Source organism: Aquila chrysaetos, chromosome 16, assembly GCF_900496995.4.
Source record: "Aquila chrysaetos chrysaetos chromosome 16, bAquChr1.4, whole genome shotgun sequence".
Taxonomy (NCBI): Eukaryota; Metazoa; Chordata; class Aves; order Accipitriformes; family Accipitridae; genus Aquila; species Aquila chrysaetos.
The window spans coordinates 11035140-11058806 of record NC_044019.1 but is presented as its reverse complement, the minus strand read 5'-3'; the positions used below and the strand labels follow the sequence as shown (position 1 = coordinate 11058806).

General features: G+C 47.2%; 1 protein-coding gene across 1 annotated transcript in view; it reads right to left on the bottom strand.

Annotated features, from left to right (window-relative positions):
* Window positions 1-23667, bottom strand: part of MUC2 (mucin 2, oligomeric mucus/gel-forming) — a 72926-nt gene that overhangs the window by 6000 nt on the left and 43259 nt on the right. Inside the window, exons 29-47 of the mRNA XM_041129341.1 lie at window positions 23254-23451; window positions 22853-22882; window positions 21984-22481; window positions 20853-21089; window positions 19112-19699; window positions 17371-17958; window positions 15630-16217; window positions 13889-14476; window positions 12133-12735; window positions 6898-9950; window positions 5539-5713; window positions 4726-4973; window positions 3394-3577; window positions 3058-3262; window positions 2239-2417; window positions 1513-1582; window positions 1094-1194; window positions 898-929; window positions 541-718 (exon numbers count right to left, since the gene is read on the bottom strand). Coding sequence (XP_040985275.1) covers window positions 541-718; window positions 898-929; window positions 1094-1194; window positions 1513-1582; window positions 2239-2417; window positions 3058-3262; window positions 3394-3577; window positions 4726-4973; window positions 5539-5713; window positions 6898-9950; window positions 12133-12735; window positions 13889-14476; window positions 15630-16217; window positions 17371-17958; window positions 19112-19699; window positions 20853-21089; window positions 21984-22481; window positions 22853-22882; window positions 23254-23451 — 8343 coding nt within the window. The remainder of the gene's footprint in view (window positions 1-540; window positions 719-897; window positions 930-1093; window positions 1195-1512; window positions 1583-2238; window positions 2418-3057; window positions 3263-3393; window positions 3578-4725; window positions 4974-5538; window positions 5714-6897; window positions 9951-12132; window positions 12736-13888; window positions 14477-15629; window positions 16218-17370; window positions 17959-19111; window positions 19700-20852; window positions 21090-21983; window positions 22482-22852; window positions 22883-23253; window positions 23452-23667) is intronic.

The window sequence follows — 23667 nt, the reverse complement described above, 5'->3', positions numbered from 1 at the left end:
ATTTAGGATAGACTTTCCATTGCTAGGAAACAGTCTAGATCCTCCCCAAAGAAACAGATTGCAGAAAGAGAACATATTTTTCCTAGTGAATCCAGGCACTGGATTGGGGGACTGCACTAGTTTATGAAACATTTTCTACCAGGTAATTACCAAGTGTTAAAAAAGTATCACAATTCTTTGCAGAGAAGTAGTGGACAACAGTTACTCTCTCCAAGGTTGTAGGCAACTGCTGCAAAATTAAAACCCACATAGAATTTCATAATCTATCTGCATTTTACTTGAATAAAATGTGGTCCTGAACTCATGAACTATAGATTCAGTTATGTTGAGTCCCATAATTGTAAATTCAGTTATGCTGAGTCATTGCAATATTAAACCATATTTTCCTTAACGCTAGGCAAGCTGATTTTAAAAAGCATTAGGAAAGATACTATTTTGTGACTCCCTGCTGCAGGTCTCTGGTGCTAAACTAGTTAAGTTCTCTTTTCCTTTCTATTCCTAAAAGGTATAGAAAGACTAGAAACAAAAGTATAAACTCACTGCAGGTGACAATGGGGCAGCAGGAGTCCTCAGAATTGACTTCATTGACCTCATAGAAGCCTTCTCCATCACAACGGGTCTTATTTTGTTTGGCACATTCATGAGGCTCACATACAATGCCATTTCCACCTTCCAGGCAAATACAGTCCTGACAGTCTACTGTAAACTTTTCCCCAAACTGTCATTAAAGAAAATAAAGTGAGTGGTTACTCAAGCATGGTTACTAATTAAAAGAACAGAAGCAAAAACAGGGATGAAAAGCTGGGAGACAATAAAACAAGACTGCACCAGTGGAGACCACTCTCCTCTCCCCACCCCCAGCCTCTACTTGAAATACAAAAGCATACAGTAGCATACCTCTCTTGGTATTTTATCCACTCCAACACAGCCTGTGAAAATATCAAAATAAATTTCCATTACCACTCATATAACAGTAGACATCTCTATAATATGTTGTATGAGTACTGCATACAGTCAGATCTGTGTTGCATACGTGAGAAGGAAACAACAAAGAGGAAACAAACACGCATCCAAGTGAAGCAGTATAACTCACCACAGGTTTTCACACAGACATCCACACCAGAGTCATACAGCATTGTTCCATTAGGACAGAAACAGCCTTCCACTTGTTTAGTTGAAGTTTCGTTTTGTTGACTGTAGGAGACAAAATGTTCAGAGGAACACCATTACTGTCATAGGCATGCAGAGGAGGATTATGTCAAATAACTTTTCACTGAAGATACAGTGGCAAATGATCATGTTTGCAATTTAGGGATTGTCAGTGTTCACGTTTGGTATAGCTAAACAATGTCAACAGTACAGGCACCCAGATTTAGGATCAAGAGAACAGTGGTACCAAATTTGACAGTCGATTTAAGACATAACAGGAGGTTGATTTCTCTCATCCACCTGTGCATTCAATATGACTGAACAGTTGTATGAGCTATAACTAACAGTGAAGGAATTATTTACCTTGATTTGCAGGTTATCTCTTTAATAGGACCACATGCTCTGTATTCTTTATCTGAGGGGCATTTATAAGCTGGAATGGGAGAATAAAAAGGAGGAAGAGCTCAGTAACAGTATCATATAAAAGCCCCGTGACCTTATGCCAAGAAATTAAACACTGACTACTCATTTTCCGTGTATCTTTGATCAACTTGAGAAGCAAAGAGAAAAAAAAAACAGATATCAGACTCATGTCTGAATGGAATTATTTTATGCAATTTAGCTGTAGAGATATAGCACCATACTTTACATTAAGGAGATAAAACCAAGAGTCTACATCTTAATTACAATTTTTTTCATAATTTCAGTCTCTTTTGCACAAGTTCTCAAAGGGGAGTGTATCCCTACCCTCTGTCCTCTTCTTACTACAGCTGAAAATGAATGCATACGTCACTAAATACAGCGTGATCTGCCTATGCCTGCAAAACACAAAACTGCCTGTGTACAAAAAAGTATCTACTGATACAGATGTTTCTGGCACAGTCAATAGATGTATATTTTTGAAGGCTCATTTATCATTTCCATTGTGAAAAATGTTACCTGTAAAATTACTTAGAGGAAAGCAACTGGTGTGATTTATTGGTGTCTTCATTGCTCAAAAACCAATATGGCTTACCGTTAGGACATTGTTGCCGAAAGAGTTCCATATAAGCTTCCCTAATAGTTAAAGATAAATGGCCAACTACTTACAGCAAACACCATTGGTATGACTTCTCCAGTCAATGCATACACTTTGATCAGCACAGGTGGCAGCATAGGTCTGCAGACTTGAACATTCCAGGTCTAAGTTGGGAAGTACACAACTATCAAAAACGCAGGCTGCATAGTACTTTTCAGGCTGGACGAAACCATGGCACGGCTCAAACAAACTAGAAACAGAAACATTTATCATTACTAGTTACTGAATGATCCATGAATTCTTCAATGTGCTTAACATATTATAACATGGCAACAATGGTGCTTAATGAGGTGTGAACAAGGACTATTACTGAGAGGTTTTTACTAAGAGCACTAATCTAGATTGTAACCTTTCAACATATCTTAAAGCATTCTCCCCTCACCTACAAAACACTCAGGCACCAATATTTTCTGTCCAGGAGCTACATGAATATTATGAAGTGTAAGTACGAACTACTTTTCTAAAGAGATTTTGGGGTTTTGTTTTGTTTTTTTCTTAATTCTGACACAATGTTCTAAAAATGAAGCTGTCTGTTTTCAGTTGGACTCTGTTTTCTGCTGAGTGTGTGAAAAGGCAAGAGCATAGGACAGTGGAGAGCAGAGAGCGTGGAAGAACATAAGAACATCAAGGAAGTTTAATGTAGCAGCCAGAGGTTGGAAGCAAACTGTCAGCAAAGAATTACATTTAGAAACAGTAAAAGGAATGGAAGCAACCCACAAAGCTACAAGAAATGGAGCAATAGCTAGAAACACTTTTTATTGAGAAACAAATCCTAAAATTGCTGCTTAATTTGAAGATCAAAGGCTTATAAACCCCAGAGGAACGTCTACCTTCCCAAAAGAAGCTCACAGATGGAAGATTCTTTGCAAGGCTGTGTTGGGGTTGTGCTGGGTGCTTTTGTAGGAATTAGGCCTGGGGAGCACTGTGGTTTGGAGGGATCAACAACTTGCCAATGATCTGCCATGGTTTCACAGTTTTCTGCAATGTTTCCATTCGGCAACATGCAGTCATCTGCCGTGTTGTTATTGCAAGTACCTAAAATTGGTAAGGGGAGAAAGAATTCACTCACAGATTTGTTGTCAAATTCCATTCATCTTTGTGGCAGGGCTGTCATTTACCTGTTTGTGGTTTTCTGAGAGTACAGAAATTACAAGAGTAAGCCTTACCACACTGTCCATGAGTGTTGTTGCCAAACAGGCTGTAGGGCATTCTGATAGAAAAGGACAAGCCATTGTAGGTCACGTTCATTTTTAGTTCAGGAATTTCCACTACACGATTTATGCCTGACTCATAGATGCTCAAGCCAAATTTTTTATAAGGCAAAGCCACTGCCTGTTTGTTTACTGTCACCTAATAAATAAAAGAAAACAGCAAAGAGACATATATTTAGTTTGACTTTAGAAAACAATTGACTGTTCATTACTTTGCATTGGAGAAAGAATGTAAAGGCAAATAATATGCTTTTAGTTTGTAACAAGTATCCCTGTGTTTCCCTTCACGTTACTGGACAGTTGAACTTTTCTTCTCTGAGCCAAAGAAAAGGCCTATCAGCCACCGATAAACTAGGCTAAAATTCAGAGTTTAAACCAGCTAAATTCTAACACTCAACAGATTTATTAGAGTGACTATGGCATTGAGAGCACCCCGTGAAAGTGCAATATAAAATTTTCCTGAATTCCTAGTGCACACATTTTTAACTTTCTTGGCATAAAGGGAACATGCTTGTAGGAAAAGTAAATGAAAGAAATAAGCTAAAATCTCTATTATTTATATGAATACAGTAGCCATGATATACCTACGGAACTAACACTACTACTTTTACTCAGCAATGGTAGTTTTCTTTGCTTTAGAGAAAAAAAAGGGGTCCAAATATTGCAAATTTTCAACAATATGCTGCAACCTAACTTGTAATATTCCCACACAGTAATGTACAAAAATAAACAAAACAAACCCCACAAAAGCTTAAAAAGAAACACTTCTCATCAAATTTGAAGCCCCAAAGCTGGGGCATCATGTTTATCAATGAAAGAAACACATAAAAGCCCCTATTCTGAAAAATTAAAAAGGTGATACCAATCAAAGCTAGTAACGGTACTTTTTAAAAATGCTTAACCCCAGCATTTTATTGTTATGTCTAGTTTATGTTGTATCCTCCCATTCAACATTTATTCTTTTCCTTTGTTACATTATTATTAATTATAAATTAATTTATTTTATATCCTTAACTCTTAGCAATATTTCCATGTTTGTGTATTTAGGAGAGATAAGGCACTGCAAATATTTGAGATAAAAAGGGGAGGAAGTTGTAGAAATTTATCTCCATATTCAGAGTCAAAAAACAGTCCTTCAAAGCAGTCCTATTTTATAATCCAAACTGGTATTAAATCTAAAACACAGATTCCTTTTTAATTTTTTTTCCTAACATTGTGAATATAATTATCGGGTTGATGCTGTATTAATATTTTAATCAAGAAATCAAAGGTAACATTCTCCAATACCTCTACTTGTAGAGTATTTGGTTTGACTGTTGCCATGCGCACTTCCTGAGTCTCATGTCTCACAATGAGTGTTCGAGGACAGGAGACTACATCCCGTGTATCACAATGGTAGTTATCAATGTAGACACCAAAGTTGTCAACTTTCTTATAAATCTCTTCCACAAGGACATATGTACAATTCCCTTGATAGCTGTAGTATAGTCCATCAAAAGTCATGTAATGTGGGTCTCCCCAGCCAGTGCAGTAGCCTACAAAAACATACAGCTAGGTTAGCTTCTTATGGCAACATACAGAATCAGATCAGACTACAAACAAAATTTGTAGGAGTGCAATTCATCTCATCTAACTTTAAGCATTTAGATTTTAAAGTGTGTATGTCAATGCATGAGCTCATTATCTAGAACTCATCAATAACAGAATAAAACAGGCACTTTCAGGGCACAGTTCATCTGACATTTCTGATAGACAACTGAGAATAGGATTAACTGCACCCTAGATATACCTCTACCGATAGTCTGAACAAGTAATTTATATATAGGCTTCTAGCCTATAGCTGTCTGCATCTGGACATTTAAATCCTGCCTTGGGAGACCAATTTATTCTATGAACACAATAGTTATGTAGAAATGATAGCAAATTAAGTAAAAGCCCCCAGTTAGCTAAAAAGAATCAGTGAAGCACTCCAAACAGATCAACACTAGAAGTGTGAGGGTCACAGCCTTGTGCAATACTTGTCCCCTGATAAATACTGCTGCTCCTAACACCAGTATTGTTTCCACAGGATGTAAAATATTCAACAAAATATATACTTACAATCACACTCCCAGTGCCAACAGCATCCATCTTCATCAATGACTTGCACAGGAGAAAGCCCATTGGCACATGTAGGTTTAGGAGGTGGGTTACAGATTACGGGAACCACCTGGATTATATTGTCTTCTATACATATTGCCTTAATGCAGTCACAGATCCACCATGACTCGCCTGGCTGTGTTTGGAAGTGGGGCGGGGCGGGGGGGGGGGGGGGAAGATAGAGAGAAACTTTATGAAGCAGTCTGACTGACAACAGTTATGCCTGAATATCTTTTGCAGAGTTTTAAAATGCTGTATGTTTATTGACAATTTTCTCCCCACCAGAAGTCTGAAAACAGGAAGGAAGTGCAGCAGTCAGCACCATCAAGGCCTGAAAGATGAGCTAGCACTACTGAGAGCTGCTAAGTGAAAAGCATTACTTACTTATAAAAGTCAAGCCAGTAACCTGAAGCAGGAATCACCTTTTATAGTTTCAGCTGTCTGAAAGTTGGATGTCTGATCTAATCTCATCACCTACACTCCCTCTCTAATCAACAGTGAGAGACACTGATCAATATCAGTGATCAATATATGATCAATCCCTTTCCATGAATGCCTGGAACAGATTAACAGCTAAAGCTACAGTGAACACCAGCTATTTGGGGACTGATGTCTCAGGGGTTATGGGCATGCATTGTGTATGCATTCTTTCTATCTTCCACCAGTTTTTCAGCTATGTATAATTTTCATCCCTGCAGACCTACTGAGCAAGTTGGTAAACATCTAAGCTGTGAGGAGACTTTATAAATGTACGAGACATTAGCTTGCCTGTGTCAGAGGTGGAGGGTTCCAAAAAACTCGGAACTCTGAGTCAAATTTCAAGAGCATTTGAATGTAGTGATCTGTTTCACAGTCCTCTCCTGAAACAAGGCTATGATCAAGTATGTCTAATTCCAAACTCAGGCTAGTTCAGCACTGTGGTTTATTGTGGGGCTCCACTGTAAACATATAAACAACTTTTCCCCACTCTGGATCTATTCAAAAGCAGAAACAGAAAAGATAGTTTAGCACCACTTAGCCCTTGGTTACTTCTTCATCAAAGCTATCTTACAATAAAGAGGAACATTGAGCTGTGATCTACCTCCTTGAAGAAAGCCTTTTTAAAACTATCCTTGAAGAACTAATAACAGTACGCAAGCTATCAAACTGAATATCATTGGAAGTCATGCTGATACCCAAGAAAACAGAAAGAAATAGAATGTACTGATACTTTATTTTCTATCCAGATTAATACCTAGTCTGTATGTTACTAGCATTGAAATTATGTGCCTAGTCTTCATACAAAGCAGAATGCTAAAAAAACTCATGAAATCTACTCACCGCATAAGATTCATTAGGAAAAACAGAACAATTTCTTCCAGGAGTGGTTGGTGGTGGAGTTGTAGTTGAACTTGAAGCACTGAGAGGAGTAACTGTACTGTACGTAGAACTTCCTGTAATGGTGACTGAACTTGATGTTGCAGTTGGCCCAGAAGTACTAGTTGAGCCAGGGGAAAAAAATTCAGAGGTGCTGGTGGTGGTGGTGGCAGTAATTGAGGTAAAATTCCTAGAGGTTGTTCCTGAAGTAGTGGTAAAAGATTCTGTTGGAGTTGTACCAGAGGTGGTGACCGGCGTGATGCTGGTTGATACTGATGGCGGAGATACAGTAGTGATAGAAGCAGACTCTATGGAGGATGGTCCTGAAGTCATGGTGGTGGTGATGGCAGTTGATCTTGTGGGAGTAGTGCGAGTTGCAGTGGTTGTCATTGGGCTACCAGTTTCTGTTACTGTCGTGGTGCTGTGGGGAGTGGGTCCGGAGGGTGTGGGGCCCGAAGTGGTAGTTTTGGTGGTCGATCCTGTTTCAGTGACTCCAGACGTGCTGACTGTCACTGGGCTTGTTGACACTGGTGGTGGTGATACAGTAGTGCTGGCTGTAGACATTGGGGAAGATGGTCCTGAGGTTGTGGTGCTGGTGGTGCTGCTAGGTGGTCCTGTCGGAGGGCTCCCAGTCCCCGTGGTAGAGGTCTCGTGGCTAGTTGTTTCCGTTACTGTTGTGGTGCTGTGGGGAGTGGGCCTGGAGGGTGTGGGGCCCGAAGTGGTGGTTCTGGTGGTTGATCCTGTTTCAGTGACTCCAGACGTGCTGACTGTCACTGGGCTTGTTGACACTGGTGGTGGTGATACAGTAGTGCTGGCTGTAGACATTGGGGAAGATGGTCCTGAGGTTGTGGTGCTGGTGGTGCTGCTAGGTGGTCCTGTCGGAGGGCTCCCAGTCCCCGTGGTAGAGGTCTCGTGGCTAGTTGTTTCCGCTACTGTTGTGGTGCTGTGGGGAGTGGGCCTGGAGGGTGTGGGGCCCGAAGTGGTGGTTCTGGTGGTTGATCCTGTTTCAGTGACTCCAGACGTGCTGACTGTCACTGGGCTTGTTGACACTGGTGGTGGTGATACAGTAGTGCTGGCTGTAGACATTGGGGAAGATGGTCCTGAGGTTGTGGTGCTGGTGGTGCTGCTAGGTGGTCCTGTCGGAGGGCTCCCAGTCCCCGTGGTAGAGGTCTCGTGGCTAGTTGTTTCCATTACTGTTGTGGTGCTGTGGGGAGTGGGCCTGGAGGGTGTGGGGCCCGAAGTGGTGGTTCTGGTGGTCGATCCTGTTTCAGTGACTCCAGACGTGCTGACTGTCACTGGGCTTGTTGACACTGGTGGTGGTGATACAGTAGTGCTGGCTGTAGACATTGGGGAAGATGGTCCTGAGGTTGTGGTGCTGGTGGTGCTGCTAGGTGGTCCTGTCGGAGGGCTCCCAGTCCCCGTGGTAGAGGTCTCGTGGCTAGTTGTTTCCGTTACTGTTGTGGTGCTGTGGGGAGTGGGCCTGGAGGGTGTGGGGCCCGAAGTGGTGGTTCTGGTGGTCGATCCTGTTTCAGTGACTCCAGACGTGCTGACTGTCACTGGGCTTGTTGACACTGGTGGTGGTGATACAGTAGTGCTGGCTGTAGACATTGGGGAAGATGGTCCTGAGGTTGTGGTGCTGGTGGTGCTGCTAGGTGGTCCTGTCGGAGGGCTCCCAGTCCCCGTGGTAGAGGTCTCGTGGCTAGTTGTTTCCATTACTGTTGTGGTGCTGTGGGGAGTGGGTCCGGAGGGTGTGGGGCCCGAAGTGGTGGTTCTGGTGGTTGATCCTGTTTCAGTGACTCCAGACGTGCTGACTGTCACTGGGCTTGTTGACACTGGTGGTGGTGATACAGTAGTGCTGGCTGTAGACATTGGGGAAGATGGTCCTGAGGTTGTGGTGCTGGTGGTGCTGCTAGGTGGTCCTGTCGGAGGGCTCCCAGTCCCCGTGGTAGAGGTCTCATGGCTAGTTGTTTCCATTACTGTTGTGGTGCTGTGGGGAGTGGGCCTGGAGGGTGTGGGGCCCGAAGTGGTGGTTCTGGTGGTCGATCCTGTTTCAGTGACTCCAGACGTGCTGACTGTCACTGGGCTTGTTGACACTGGTGGTGGTGATACAGTAGTGCTGGCTGTAGACATTGGGGAAGATGGTCCTGAGGTTGTGGTGCTGGTGGTGCTGCTAGGTGGTCCTGTCGGAGGGCTCCCAGTCCCCGTGGTAGAGGTCTCGTGGCTAGTTGTCTCCATTACTGTTGTGGTGCTGTGGGGAGTGGGCCTGGAGGGTGTGGGGCCCGAAGTGGTGGTTCTGGTGGTTGATCCTGTTTCAGTGACTCCAGACGTGCTGACTGTCACTGGGCTTGTTGACACTGGTGGTGGTGATACAGTAGTGCTGGCTGTAGACATTGGGGAAGATGGTCCTGAGGTTGTGGTGCTGGTGGTGCTGCTAGGTGGTCCTGTCGGAGGGCTCCCAGTCCCCGTGGTAGAGGTCTCGTGGCTAGTTGTTTCCATTACTGTTGTGGTGCTGTGGGGAGTGGGTCCGGAGGGTGTGGGGCCCGAAGTGGTGGTTCTGGTGGTTGATCCTGTTTCAGTGACTCCAGACGTGCTGACTGTCACTGGGCTTGTTGACACTGGTGGTGGTGATACAGTAGTGCTGGCTGTAGACATTGGGGAAGATGGTCCTGAGGTTGTGGTGCTGGTGGTGCTGCTAGGTGGTCCTGTCGGAGGGCTCCCAGTCCCCGTGGTAGAGGTCTCGTGGCTAGTTGTCTCCATTACTGTTGTGGTGCTGTGGGGAGTGGGCCTGGAGGGTGTGGGGCCCGAAGTGGTGGTTCTGGTGGTTGATCCTGTTTCAGTGACTCCAGACGTGCTGACTGTCACTGGGCTTGTTGACACTGATGTTATTGACTGTTGTATAGTCGTGCCTATGGTAGACACTATACTTTGTATTTCCGTTGTTCTAGTTGTTGGCTGTGGGGTAGCTGAAGGAGTAACTGTAGTGCTTATCGGTGTTCCTGATTCAGGTGTTGTACCCTCTTTAAGACAGGGAGAAAACACAGTATTTTATTTTAAGTAGGCAAATTGCATTTTTATTAACTTAATTTCATTTTCTTATTAGCAAATAAAATTCAACAAAACTAAGCATAGGGTATTTAGATGGGAATAAAGCAGTAAGTCTTTTATTAAAGGCTTTTGCATAACAGATATTACTAAAAAAATCTTCTACATCTTGTATGGGAGACATTGATGTAAATACTTTATCGATGATCAATGTCAGACGGAACAGGTATCTGCAGTTTTAAAACTTTATACTGCAGAGAAGACTTCAGCAGTCCTAAATCCAAGGTTACTCCTTGAGTTGATCAGTGAACTCTTTGGTTAATTCTGTATTGCTCTCATGCTATATTCTATGGATAGACCACTGTTCCCTGTGCTACTTCATTTGGCATCTTCATACCAGCATTGGTTATGCTCAGCGTCATTTGATTCTACTGAAACTGAGTAGTTGCTGGAGCAATCTGTGTCCCATACCTAACTCCCAGGCCTTTAAGACTACTCACCCACAAGCTATTTTGGCATGCTAGGAACCCCAAATTCACTTTTCTGCTTTTTCCTTCTCGCATGACCAAGCCAGTTTTCATGGGCCCTAGTGCAGGCTCCTTTAAAATAGTTTTTGATTAGCATTTTATAAATTGTTCATGATGCTCAGAGGTGAGCCTCAGAACCATCTGTTTGTGATTATACAGCATGATGTAAAGAGACACATGGTAGATAAAGAAGCACTGCATACATAATAAGAGTGCAGTCATAATGCTGGAGGATAGAAGGAAGTAAGATACACTGCTTCTGTCCACACAGTCCACAAGGACAGTCCTTCAACTAAAATTAATTCACATTTGGGTGAGGACAGGCAACCTCCTTCATGTTCAGAAGGAAATACAGGAACAGGTGGTGTACTGTCACAGAGGCAGATTCACTGCAATGATTGGGGTCTCACATTGCTGCCAAAACGTCTGCTTGCTTTTCAGCAGTCCGCAGACAGCTGGAGAACGACGCTCATGGGAATGCTGGGAGAACCCAGCTGCCCAGAGCCTTGGTCCGTAGCAAGGGGCAACCCGCGGTCTGAAGCTTTTCCCCAAACCCTGCCAGGGAAAACCTTCAACGCTTCCTACAGCCAGAACTGCAGGTTCTGTGAGTGGCAGGTGAGTGGCAGCAATGGCCACAGAGGCAACGCAAGAGAAGAAAGGGAAGAAAGTCTGCACAGCTGTGCCCAAACAGCGCCTGAAATGACGATGCCACAAAGCCAAGCCCGCTCTCCCATTGCACACCATGGGTCCCACTGAGTACATTCTCTCCAGCTGAAGGACGAGGTCCAATAGCAGCAAAAGCAAGACTTCCTTCCCATCAGTTCAGTATCTGTCTAAGCTGGGCAGAGGCACCAGGATGAAAAACTCCTCATGTTCCCAATAATCAAAGGAGTAGAACTGAGAATTAGAAACATGTGCACTCTCCCTCCTAAACAGACAGCTCAGTACAGGACCCACTCTTCTCCACTCTTGTGAGACCTCACCTGGAGTACAACATCCAGCTCTGGGGTCCCCAGTACAAGACAGACATGAAACTGTTTGAGTGGGTGCAGAGAAAGACCATGAAAATTATCAGACGACTGGAACACCTCCCCTATGAAGAGAGGCTGAGAGAGTTGGGGTTCAACCTGGAGAAGAGAAGGCTCCAGGGAGACGTTATTGTGGCCTTTCAATACATAAGGGGGGCTTATAAGAAAGACAGAGAGAGACATTTTACCAAGGCCTGTAGTTACAGGACAAGGGGCAATGGTTTTAAACTGAAAGAGGGTAGCTTTAGACTGGACAAAAGTAAGAACTTTTTTATGATGAGGGTGGTGAGACACTGGAATAGGGTTCCCAGAGAAGTTGTGGGTGCTCAATCATTTGAAGAGTTCAAGGTCGGGCTGAATTGGGCTCTAAGTAACCTAATGTAGTGAAACAAGTCCGTGCCCACAGCAGGAGAGGTAGGACTAAAAGACCTTTAAAAAGGTCCCATCAAACCCAAACTATTCTATGATTCTAAGATTTTTTTGGAAATATACATCAACTAAACTCCCTCAGTGTACAAAAACTAACATATGCATTAAGCTGCTAATAAACCTTGATTTCTCCCATAGCAAGGTAACAACTGGCAACACAACCAGAGAATTACTTATTGCTTCTGAAGATGGAGGCAGTGGGGTTTTAGTGATTATTGTTGGTGGTGTGAACGTGGTTGCAGTAGTTGGGGTGGGTGCTGGTGTGCCAGGAACCATCGTCGTTGTCCCCAGGGTGCTGCTGGTGGTGCTTCTGGGTGGCATGGTGGTGGTGGCGGTGCTGCTGGGAGGCTCCGATGGCGTTGGCGTGGGAGCGGTTGTCGATACGGGTGGAGGGGACACTGTTCTCGTTGTGGACGAAGGTGGGGCTGTCGTGGTGCTCGTGGTGGTACTTGTAATACACTGCGGTATGTTGGGGATGCAGCAGACACTGATCTCGTAATTGAGGCAGACAGGCATCGGTATTATACCTCCTATGACCTGATCGCTATTGTTACAGATGAGCCCTGTGTTAACACTGCATTCCACCTTCTGCCCTAAATCTGCAATGGGAATGTGAGGGAATTGCTCTGCCCTGCACGAAATATTCTCAGCTTTTGCACAGACCCAGGAGGAGTCATTCTTCAGGATATTCTCAAAGGTTTCGTAGTCACCGCTGTTTCTGTCAGAACTATTTGGGTAACTCACATCAATCCAGTCCGTCCAGATGCAGTCACATTCTGGGGGACAACAACAAGAGGAACAATTAGAAACAGCCAGAAGAGAGACAACAAGCCGGGGCACCAGCACACTCGCAGGTGGTGCTCTGGGCATCCACTGCACACAGGAGTGCCCCTTGGGCACTGCTACACCAGTCAGGCAACCCTGGCCGCAGCAAAGCTCACTTGTGTGGGCAGGCCTCCTCTTCTTGGCCCTACAAAACACACTAGGGCCAAATCAGGACACAGGCACTGCCGAGCCACATCGTGTCTCCCCCTCGCAGCTAGGCCACATGGCTCTTTTGGGCTTCTCATGTGCAAAAACCACCCACATAAGGGCAACACACGAGGTGGAGCAGAACTAAGCAGGGACTCCCACCACTCTCGCACCTTCTTGTGCCACTCACACCACCTCACTACGTCAAGGAGAAACCAAACACTGGGAAGGGTCATGATCACAAAGGAAGCAGGCACAGGACACAACACTGCTGCCAAAACGTCCGCTTGCTTTTCAGCAGTCCGCAGACAGCTGGAGAACGACGCTCATGGGAATGCTGGGAGAACCCAGCTGCCCAGAGCCTTGGTCCGTAGCAAGGGGCAACCCGCGGTCTGAAGCTTTTCCCCAAACCCTGCCAGGGAAAACCTTCAACGCTTCCTACAGCCAGAACTGCAGGTTCTGTGAGTGGCAGGTGAGTGGCAGCAATGGCCACAGAGGCAACGCAAGAGAAGAAAGGGAAGAAAGTCTGCACAGCTGTGCCCAAACAGCGCCTGAAATGACGATGCCACAAAGCCAAGCCCGCTCTCCCATTGCACACCATGGGTCCCACTGAGTACATTCTCTCCAGCTGAAGGACGAGGTCCAATAGCAGCAAAAGCAAGACTTCCTTCCCATCAGTTCAGTATCTGTCTAAGCTGGGCAGAGGCACCAGGATGAAAAACCTCCTCAGAGCCCTGTTGACTCAGGGAACACAAGACCTTCTACCCAGGACCCCTGCACCCTCCTCAATTCTGAAACAGCCAGCCCAAGGGCTAGCTTTGGGCACATGCCATTTCAGAGAATGCACAACAATTACTCCCACCCCCGACCCCAGACAGAAGGCACAAGCTGAGTGCTCACAGACCTTCATTTCTCCCACAGCAAGACAACACAGAAGAGCACAGACCAGACAAGTACCTGGACGCGATGAGGTGGTGGTGTACGTTGGTGTGGGCGTGGATGTGCTTGCAGTAGTTGGGGTGGGTGCTGGTGTGCTAGGAACCATCGTCGTTGTCCCCAGGGTGCTGCTGGTGGTGCTTCTGGGTGGCATGGTGGTGGTGGCGGTGCTGCTGGGAGGCTCCGATGGCGTTGGCGTGGGAGCGGTTGTCGATACGGGTGGAGGGGACACTGTTCTCGTTGTGGACGAAGGTGGGGCTGTCGTGGTGCTCGTGGTGGTACTTGTAATACACTGCGGTATGTTGGGGATGCAGCAGACACTGATCTCGTAATTGAGGCAGACAGGCATCGGTATTATACCTCCTATGACCTGATCGCTATTGTTACAGATGAGCCCTGTGTTAACACTGCATTCCACCTTCTGCCCTAAATCTGCAATGGGAATGTGAGGGAATTGCTCTGCCCTGCACGAAATATTCTCAGCTTTTGCACAGACCCAGGAGGAGTCATTCTTCAGGATATTCTCAAAGGTTTCGTAGTCACCGCTGTTTCTGTCAGAACTATTTGGGTAACTCACATCAATCCAGTCCGTCCAGATGCAGTCACATTCTGGGGGACAACAACAAGAGGAACAGTTAGAAACAGCCAGAAGAGAGACAACAAGCCGGGGCACCAGCACACTCGCAGGTGGTGCTCTGGGCATCCACTGCACACAGGAGTGCCCCTTGGGCACTGCTACACCAGTCAGGCAACCCTGGCCGCAGCAAAGCTCACTTGTGTGGGCAGGCCTCCTCTTCTTGGCCCTACAAAACACACTAGGGCCAAATCAGGACACAGGCACTGCCGAGCCACATCGTGTCTCCCCCTCGCAGCTAGGCCACATGGCTCTTTTGGGCTTCTCATGTGCAAAAACCACCCACATAAGGGCAACACACGAGGTGGAGCAGAACTAAGCAGGGACTCCCACCACTCTCGCACCTTCTTGTGCCACTCACACCACCTCACTACGTCAAGGAGAAACCAAACACTGGGAAGGGTCATGATCACAAAGGAAGCAGGCACAGGACACAACACTGCTGCCAAAACGTCCGCTTGCTTTTCAGCAGTCCGCAGACAGCTGGAGAACGACGCTCATGGGAATGCTGGGAGAACCCAGCTGCCCAGAGCCTTGGTCCGTAGCAAGGGGCAACCCGCGGTCTGAAGCTTTTCCCCAAACCCTGCCAGGGAAAACCTTCAACGCTTCCTACAGCCAGAACTGCAGGTTCTGTGAGTGGCAGGTGAGTGGCAGCAATGGCCACAGAGGCAACGCAAGAGAAGAAAGGGAAGAAAGTCTGCACAGCTGTGCCCAAACAGCGCCTGAAATGACGATGCCACAAAGCCAAGCCCGCTCTCCCATTGCACACCATGGGTCCCACTGAGTACATTCTCTCCAGCTGAAGGACGAGGTCCAATAGCAGCAAAAGCAAGACTTCCTTCCCATCAGTTCAGTATCTGTCTAAGCTGGGCAGAGGCACCAGGATGAAAAACCTCCTCAGAGCCCTGTTGACTCAGGGAACACAAGACCTTCTACCCAGGACCCCTGCACCCTCCTCAATTCTGAAACAGCCAGCCCAAGGGCTAGCTTTGGGCACATGCCATTTCAGAGAATGCACAACAATTACTCCCACCCCCGACCCCAGACAGAAGGCACAAGCTGAGTGCTCACAGACCTTCATTTCTCCCACAGCAAGACAACACAGAAGAGCACAGACCAGACAAGTACCTGGACGCGATGAGGTGGTGGTGTACGTTGGTGTGGGCGTGGATGTGCTTGCAGTAGTTGGGGTGGGTGCTGGTGTGCTAGGAACCATCGTCGTTGTCCCCAGGGTGCTGCTGGTGGTGCTTCTGGGTGGCATGGTGGTGGTGGCGGTGCTGCTGGGAGGCTCCGATGGCGTTGGCGTGGGAGCGGTTGTCGATACGGGTGGAGGGGACACTGTTCTCGTTGTGGACGAAGGTGGGGCTGTCGTGGTGCTCGTGGTGGTACTTGTAATACACTGCGGTATGTTGGGGATGCAGCAGACACTGATCTCGTAATTGAGGCAGACAGGCATCGGTATTATACCTCCTATGACCTGATCGCTATTGTTACAGATGAGCCCTGTGTTAACACTGCATTCCACCTTCTGCCCTAAATCTGCAATGGGAATGTGAGGGAATTGCTCTGCCCTGCACGAAATATTCTCAGCTTTTGCACAGACCCAGGAGGAGTCATTCTTCAGGATATTCTCAAAGGTTTCGTAGTCACCGCTGTTTCTGTCAGAACTATTTGGGTAACTCACATCAATCCAGTCCGTCCAGATGCAGTCACATTCTGGGGGACAACAACAAGAGGAACAATTAGAAACAGCCAGAAGAGAGACAACAAGCCGGGGCACCAGCACACTCGCAGGTGGTGCTCTGGGCATCCACTGCACACAGGAGTGCCCCTTGGGCACTGCTACACCAGTCAGGCAACCCTGGCCGCAGCAAAGCTCACTTGTGTGGGCAGGCCTCCTCTTCTTGGCCCTACAAAACACACTAGGGCCAAATCAGGACACAGGCACTGCCGAGCCACATCGTGTCTCCCCCTCGCAGCTAGGCCACATGGCTCTTTTGGGCTTCTCATGTGCAAAAACCACCCACATAAGGGCAACACACGAGGTGGAGCAGAACTAAGCAGGGACTCCCACCACTCTCGCACCTTCTTGTGCCACTCACACCACCTCACTACGTCAAGGAGAAACCAAACACTGGGAAGGGTCATGATCACAAAGGAAGCAGGCACAGGACACAACACTGCTGCCAAAACGTCCGCTTGCTTTTCAGCAGTCCGCAGACAGCTGGAGAACGACGCTCATGGGAATGCTGGGAGAACCCAGCTGCCCAGAGCCTTGGTCCGTAGCAAGGGGCAACCCGCGGTCTGAAGCTTTTCCCCAAACCCTGCCAGGGAAAACCTTCAACGCTTCCTACAGCCAGAACTGCAGGTTCTGTGAGTGGCAGGTGAGTGGCAGCAATGGCCACAGAGGCAACGCAAGAGAAGAAAGGGAAGAAAGTCTGCACAGCTGTGCCCAAACAGCGCCTGAAATGACGATGCCACAAAGCCAAGCCCGCTCTCCCATTGCACACCATGGGTCCCACTGAGTACATTCTCTCCAGCTGAAGGACGAGGTCCAATAGCAGCAAAAGCAAGACTTCCTTCCCATCAGTTCAGTATCTGTCTAAGCTGGGCAGAGGCACCAGGATGAAAAACCTCCTCAGAGCCCTGTTGACTCAGGGAACACAAGACCTTCTACCCAGGACCCCTGCACCCTCCTCAATTCTGAAACAGCCAGCCCAAGGGCTAGCTTTGGGCACATGCCATTTCAGAGAATGCACAACAATTACTCCCACCCCCGACCCCAGACAGAAGGCACAAGCTGAGTGCTCACAGACCTTCATTTCTCCCACAGCAAGACAACACAGAAGAGCACAGACCAGACAAGTACCTGGATGCGATGAGGTGGTGGTGTACGTTGGTGTGGGCGTGGATGTGCTTGCAGTAGTTGGGGTGGGTGCTGGTGTGCTAGGAACCATCGTCGTTGTCCCCAGGGTGCTGCTGGTGGTGCTTCTGGGTGGCATGGTGGTGGTGGCGGTGCTGCTGGGAGGCTCCGATGGCGTTGGCGTGGGAGCGGTTGTCGATACGGGTGGAGGGGACACTGTTCTCGTTGTGGACGAAGGTGGGGCTGTCGTGGTGCTCGTGGTGGTACTTGTAATACACTGCGGTATGTTGGGGATGCAGCAGACACTGATCTCGTAATTGAGGCAGACAGGCATCGGTATTATACCTCCTATGACCTGATCGCTATTGTTACAGATGAGCCCTGTGTTAACACTGCATTCCACCTTCTGCCCTAAATCTGCAATGGGAATGTGAGGGAATTGCTCTGCCCTGCACGAAATATTCTCAGCTTTTGCACAGACCCAGGAGGAGTCATTCTTCAGGATATTCTCAAAGGTTTCGTAGTCACCGCTGTTTCTGTCAGAACTATTTGGGTAACTCACATCAATCCAGTCCGTCCAGATGCAGTCACATTCTGGGGGACAACAACAAGAGGAACAATTAGAAACAGCCAGAAGAGAGACAACAAGCCGGGGCACCAGCACACTCGCAGGTGGTGCTCTGGGCATCCACTGCACACAGGAGTGCCCCTTGGGCACTGCTACACCAGTCAGGCAACCCTGGCCGCAGCAAAGCTCACTTGTGTGGGCAGGCCTCCTCTTCTTGGCCCTACAAAACACACTAGGGCCAAATCAGGACACAGGCACTGCCGAGCCACATCGTGTCTCCCCCTCGCAGCTAGGCCACATGGCTCTTTTGGGCTTCTCATGTGCAAAAACCACCCACATAAGGGCAACACACGAGGTGGAGCAGAACTAAGCAGGGACTCCCACCACTCTCGCACCTTCTTGTGCCACTCACACCACCTCACTACGTCAAGGAGAAACCAAACACTGGGAAGGGTCATGATCACAAAGGAAGCAGGCACAGGACACAACACTGCTGCCAAAACGTCCGCTTGCTTTTCAGCAGTCCGCAGACAGCTGGAGAACGACGCTCATGGGAATGCTGGGAGAACCCAGCTGCCCAGAGCCTTGGTCCGTAGCAAGGGGCAACCCGCGGTCTGAAGCTTTTCCCCAAACCCTGCCAGGGAAAACCTTCAACGCTTCCTACAGCCAGAACTGCAGGTTCTGTGAGTGGCAGGTGAGTGGCAGCAATGGCCACAGAGGCAACGCAAGAGAAGAAAGGGAAGAAAGTCTGCACAGCTGTGCCCAAACAGCGCCTGAAATGACGATGCCACAAAGCCAAGCCCGCTCTCCCATTGCACACCATGGGTCCCACTGAGTACATTCTCTCCAGCTGAAGGACGAGGTCCAATAGCAGCAAAAGCAAGACTTCCTTCCCATCAGTTCAGTATCTGTCTAAGCTGGGCAGAGGCACCAGGATGAAAAACCTCCTCAGAGCCCTGTTGACTCAGGGAACACAAGACCTTCTACCCAGGACCCCTGCACCCTCCTCAATTCTGAAACAGCCAGCCCAAGGGCTAGCTTTGGGCACATGCCATTTCAGAGAATGCACAACAATTACTCCCACCCCCGACCCCAGACAGAAGGCACAAGCTGAGTGCTCACAGACCTTCATTTCTCCCACAGCAAGACAACACAGAAGAGCACAGACCAGACAAGTACCTGGACGCGATGAGGTGGTGGTGTACGTTGGTGTGGGCGTGGATGTGCTTGCAGTAGTTGGGGTGGGTGCTGGTGTGCTAGGAACCATCGTCGTTGTCCCCAGGGTGCTGCTGGTGGTGCTTCTGGGTGGCATGGTGGTGGTGGCGGTGCTGCTGGGAGGCTCCGATGGCGTTGGCGTGGGAGCGGTTGTCGATACGGGTGGAGGGGACACTGTTCTCGTTGTGGACGAAGGTGGGGCTGTCGTGGTGCTCGTGGTGGTACTTGTAATACACTGCGGTATGTTGGGGATGCAGCAGACACTGATCTCGTAATTGAGGCAGACAGGCATCGGTATTATACCTCCTATGACCTGATCGCTATTGTTACAGATGAGCCCTGTGTTAACACTGCATTCCACCTTCTGCCCTAAATCTGCAATGGGAATGTGAGGGAATTGCTCTGCCCTGCACGAAATATTCTCAGCTTTTGCACAGACCCAGGAGGAGTCATTCTTCAGGATATTCTCAAAGGTTTCGTAGTCACCGCTGTTTCTGTCAGAACTATTTGGGTAACTCACATCAATCCAGTCCGTCCAGATGCAGTCACATTCTGGGGGACAACAACAAGAGGAACAATTAGAAACAGCCAGAAGAGAGACAACAAGCCGGGGCACCAGCACACTCGCAGGTGGTGCTCTGGGCATCCACTGCACACAGGAGTGCCCCTTGGGCACTGCTACACCAGTCAGGCAACCCTGGCCGCAGCAAAGCTCACTTGTGTGGGCAGGCCTCCTCTTCTTGGCCCTACAAAACACACTAGGGCCAAATCAGGACACAGGCACTGCCGAGCCACATCGTGTCTCCCCCTCGCAGCTAGGCCACATGGCTCTTTTGGGCTTCTCATGTGCAAAAACCACCCACATAAGGGCAACACACGAGGTGGAGCAGAACTAAGCAGGGACTCCCACCACTCTCGCACCTTCTTGTGCCACTCACACCACCTCACTACGTCAAGGAGAAACCAAACACTGGGAAGGGTCATGATCACAAAGGAAGCAGGCACAGGACACAACACTGCTGCCAAAACGTCCGCTTGCTTTTCAGCAGTCCGCAGACAGCTGGAGAACGACGCTCATGGGAATGCTGGGAGAACCCAGCTGCCCAGAGCCTTGGTCCGTAGCAAGGGGCAACCCGCGGTCTGAAGCTTTTCCCCAAACCCTGCCAGGGAAAACCTTCAACGCTTCCTACAGCCAGAACTGCAGGTTCTGTGAGTGGCAGGTGAGTGGCAGCAATGGCCACAGAGGCAACGCAAGAGAAGAAAGGGAAGAAAGTCTGCACAGCTGTGCCCAAACAGCGCCTGAAATGACGATGCCACAAAGCCAAGCCCGCTCTCCCATTGCACACCATGGGTCCCACTGAGTACATTCTCTCCAGCTGAAGGACGAGGTCCAATAGCAGCAAAAGCAAGACTTCCTTCCCATCAGTTCAGTATCTGTCTAAGCTGGGCAGAGGCACCAGGATGAAAAACCTCCTCAGAGCCCTGTTGACTCAGGGAACACAAGACCTTCTACCCAGGACCCCTGCACCCTCCTCAATTCTGAAACAGCCAGCCCAAGGGCTAGCTTTGGGCACATGCCATTTCAGAGAATGCACAACAATTACTCCCACCCCCGACCCCAGACAGAAGGCACAAGCTGAGTGCTCACAGACCTTCATTTCTCCCACAGCAAGACAACACAGAAGAGCACAGACCAGACAAGTACCTGGACGCGATGAGGTGGTGGTGTACGTTGGTGTGGGCGTGGATGTGCTTGCAGTAGTTGGGGTGGGTGCTGGTGTGCTAGGAACCATCGTCGTTGTCCCCAGGGTGCTGCTGGTGGTGCTTCTGGGTGGCATGGTGGTGGTGGCGGTGCTGCTGGGAGGCTCCGATGGCGTTGGCGTGGGAGCGGTTGTCGATACGGGTGGAGGGGACACTGTTCTCGTTGTGGACGAAGGTGGGGCTGGTAGAAAGAACAGGGACAGAGAAAACAGACGTAGGTGCAAGATGCATGAGTGGTATACATCGTGCAGTGAACAGAAGTTACAGTTCATGTAGCTGCCACAAACTTAGAGTATTCAGCCCACTCTTAACCACAGTAAAGGCTTGTATCACTAGGCCTTCCTTTCTGTCCCCAGAAAGCAGACTAGTTCCAAATCAGTGCACAGACAGGGTCACAATAGTCTTTCCTAGCAAAGAGACCAAGGATGTTGCTGTAATGTGCTTCTCACTAAATTGAAAATACCTACCAATAGGAGGCAGACATGACATGAGGAGGACTAAGGCTCTGTGAGGCTTTTATCTCTGCCTTATTACTTAGAACACCTTGCTATCTCATGGAGTAAGAACCGAGAGGGGAAGCTGTGGTCTGGGAAGAAAGTATGCACAGGTATATGTTCCTGCCGAATTGTCATGTAATTTCCCTGTGGTGTAATGTCAGCCTGATGAAGAGGTTCACAGGGTACTAGTGGATCTCAGCAGCCAAAGACCACAGTTCACAGCAAGTGGCAGCCTGCAGAGTGAAACTTCCTGAAAGCCTGCCAGGGGAATCCTTCCTTCCTAGATCTATAACCACAGGCAAATGTTAGCACTGACAGACGGAAAGCAGGAGGAGAAAGGGAAGGAACTCTGCACAGCCCCACGCAGACAATGCCTAAAATGATGGTACTCTAGATCAAGGCCTACTCTAATCTCACACAACAGGTCCTCCAGCAGAAGGCTAGAGCTCCCAACCAGCATAAGTAAGACTTTCTGCCAGCTCAATATCTGCTAGGGAGATGACATGCCTTTAGTAGCTGACAGCCCTTTATTTCTCCTATGGCAAAGGAAGAGTAGAGGGTATTGGTCTGCTAAATACCTGGAGAGGTTGAAGTTACTGGGGTGGTGACTGATGGTGTGAATTCGCTGGTGATAGTTGGGGTGGGAATGGGCATGGTGGTAACTGCTGTTGACTGCCTGACTGTAGTGGTGATGGGTACTGTTGTGCTGGTGGTGGTTGAAGTTGCAGTTGGTGTTGGACTCAGTGTACTTGTAGTCTCACAAGAAATTTCACTCCACTCACAACAGTTTACCCTGATTTCATAATTATAGCAAAGTTGCCACATAGTTGCATCTTGCTCCTCATTTTTACAGATTAGTCCATATGTAACATTACACTCCACTTTCTGGCCAAGTTCCTCTAAGCTCATATCGGGATTATCTTTAGCCCTGCATTCAATGTCTTCAGGAGCTTCACATATTTTGTTTCCATGTTCATTTCTTATTGCATCATAGGTTTCATAGTCACCACCATCTTCTTCAGGTTTACTAACATCAAACCACTGAGTCCAATTACAGATGAATCCAAAGCATGGAGCTGCAAAAAAAGACAGAGATTTAGCATCTGAGTTTACAGAAAACATTCTGAGAAAATTAATTTTGTATGCTATTCCATTAAGGACTAGAGCAATGCATTGCAACTTGTCATTTTTCCAAGAGAAGAGTGTTCTAAAATGGGTTCTATATTACCAGGTTTTTCAACAGGAAGCTTCGCATTACAATAAAATTACCAAGCTGAAGCCTTTAAAGGTCTTTCTTTGCTCTATACTTATCACATTTTTGCAATTTTGAAAAATTATTTATTTTTGGTTTAAATATATTTTTCTGTAGTGGCCATCTTTAATTTACTCTTCCTTTAAATATTCCTTTGACATTTTTTAACAACTTCGTTTTCTATTTAAAACTTACTTGTAGTTACTGGAGGGCTTGTAGTGATAACTGAAATAGAAAAAAAATATTACTCCATCATCTGCAAGCTTTAGAAAAAAAATATAATAATAGTTTTAAATATCCTAATTCTATTTTTTTGCTGACACTACTGAGACATTTTCTACTATCCCATCAGGATACTGAGATTTTTCATATTTTTCAGAATTAGGAAGGCACCCTTTGCATTTATAGTTACAATTTCTTCCATGAGAAGTAAATCAATTCAAAGTGTTAAAAATCTTAGTGTAGTGTGATAAAACTATTCATAAGCATCGCTCTATCTGTTTCAACTATAAGCCCATATACTTGTACATTCAATTTTTAAAGTATTTTCCTTAAAGAAAACAATTTTTAGATGCACATGTCTGTTGAAGATTTACCTGTGGTGGTAAGAGTACTAGTAGGAAAGGAGGTTGAAATGGTTGTAGGTGAAGTAGATGTCGGACAAGGGTAAGTACTTCCAACAACTATAGAACCATTTTCTGCACAAACGTATGTTATACATATGTTGCCATCCTGTATTTGTGCCACAATTTCACCCACTTCATAACTTGTTCCATTGATGACACAAGGACACCCTGCAAGAAAGAGCTTTACTGTGCAATTTTCCTATTACCAGGTAAGACATAAAGGCAAATCACATCATGCATAGTCCTTTCAGAGCTATACCTGGAGCTTAGATCTAATATGTCACATGAATTTATCTTTACATTAAAACATATTTAATAAAGCCCTGCATAAAATTCTTGGAAGAACAGACTTACAAACCAGGTTTTAAAATGTTCTGAGAGAAA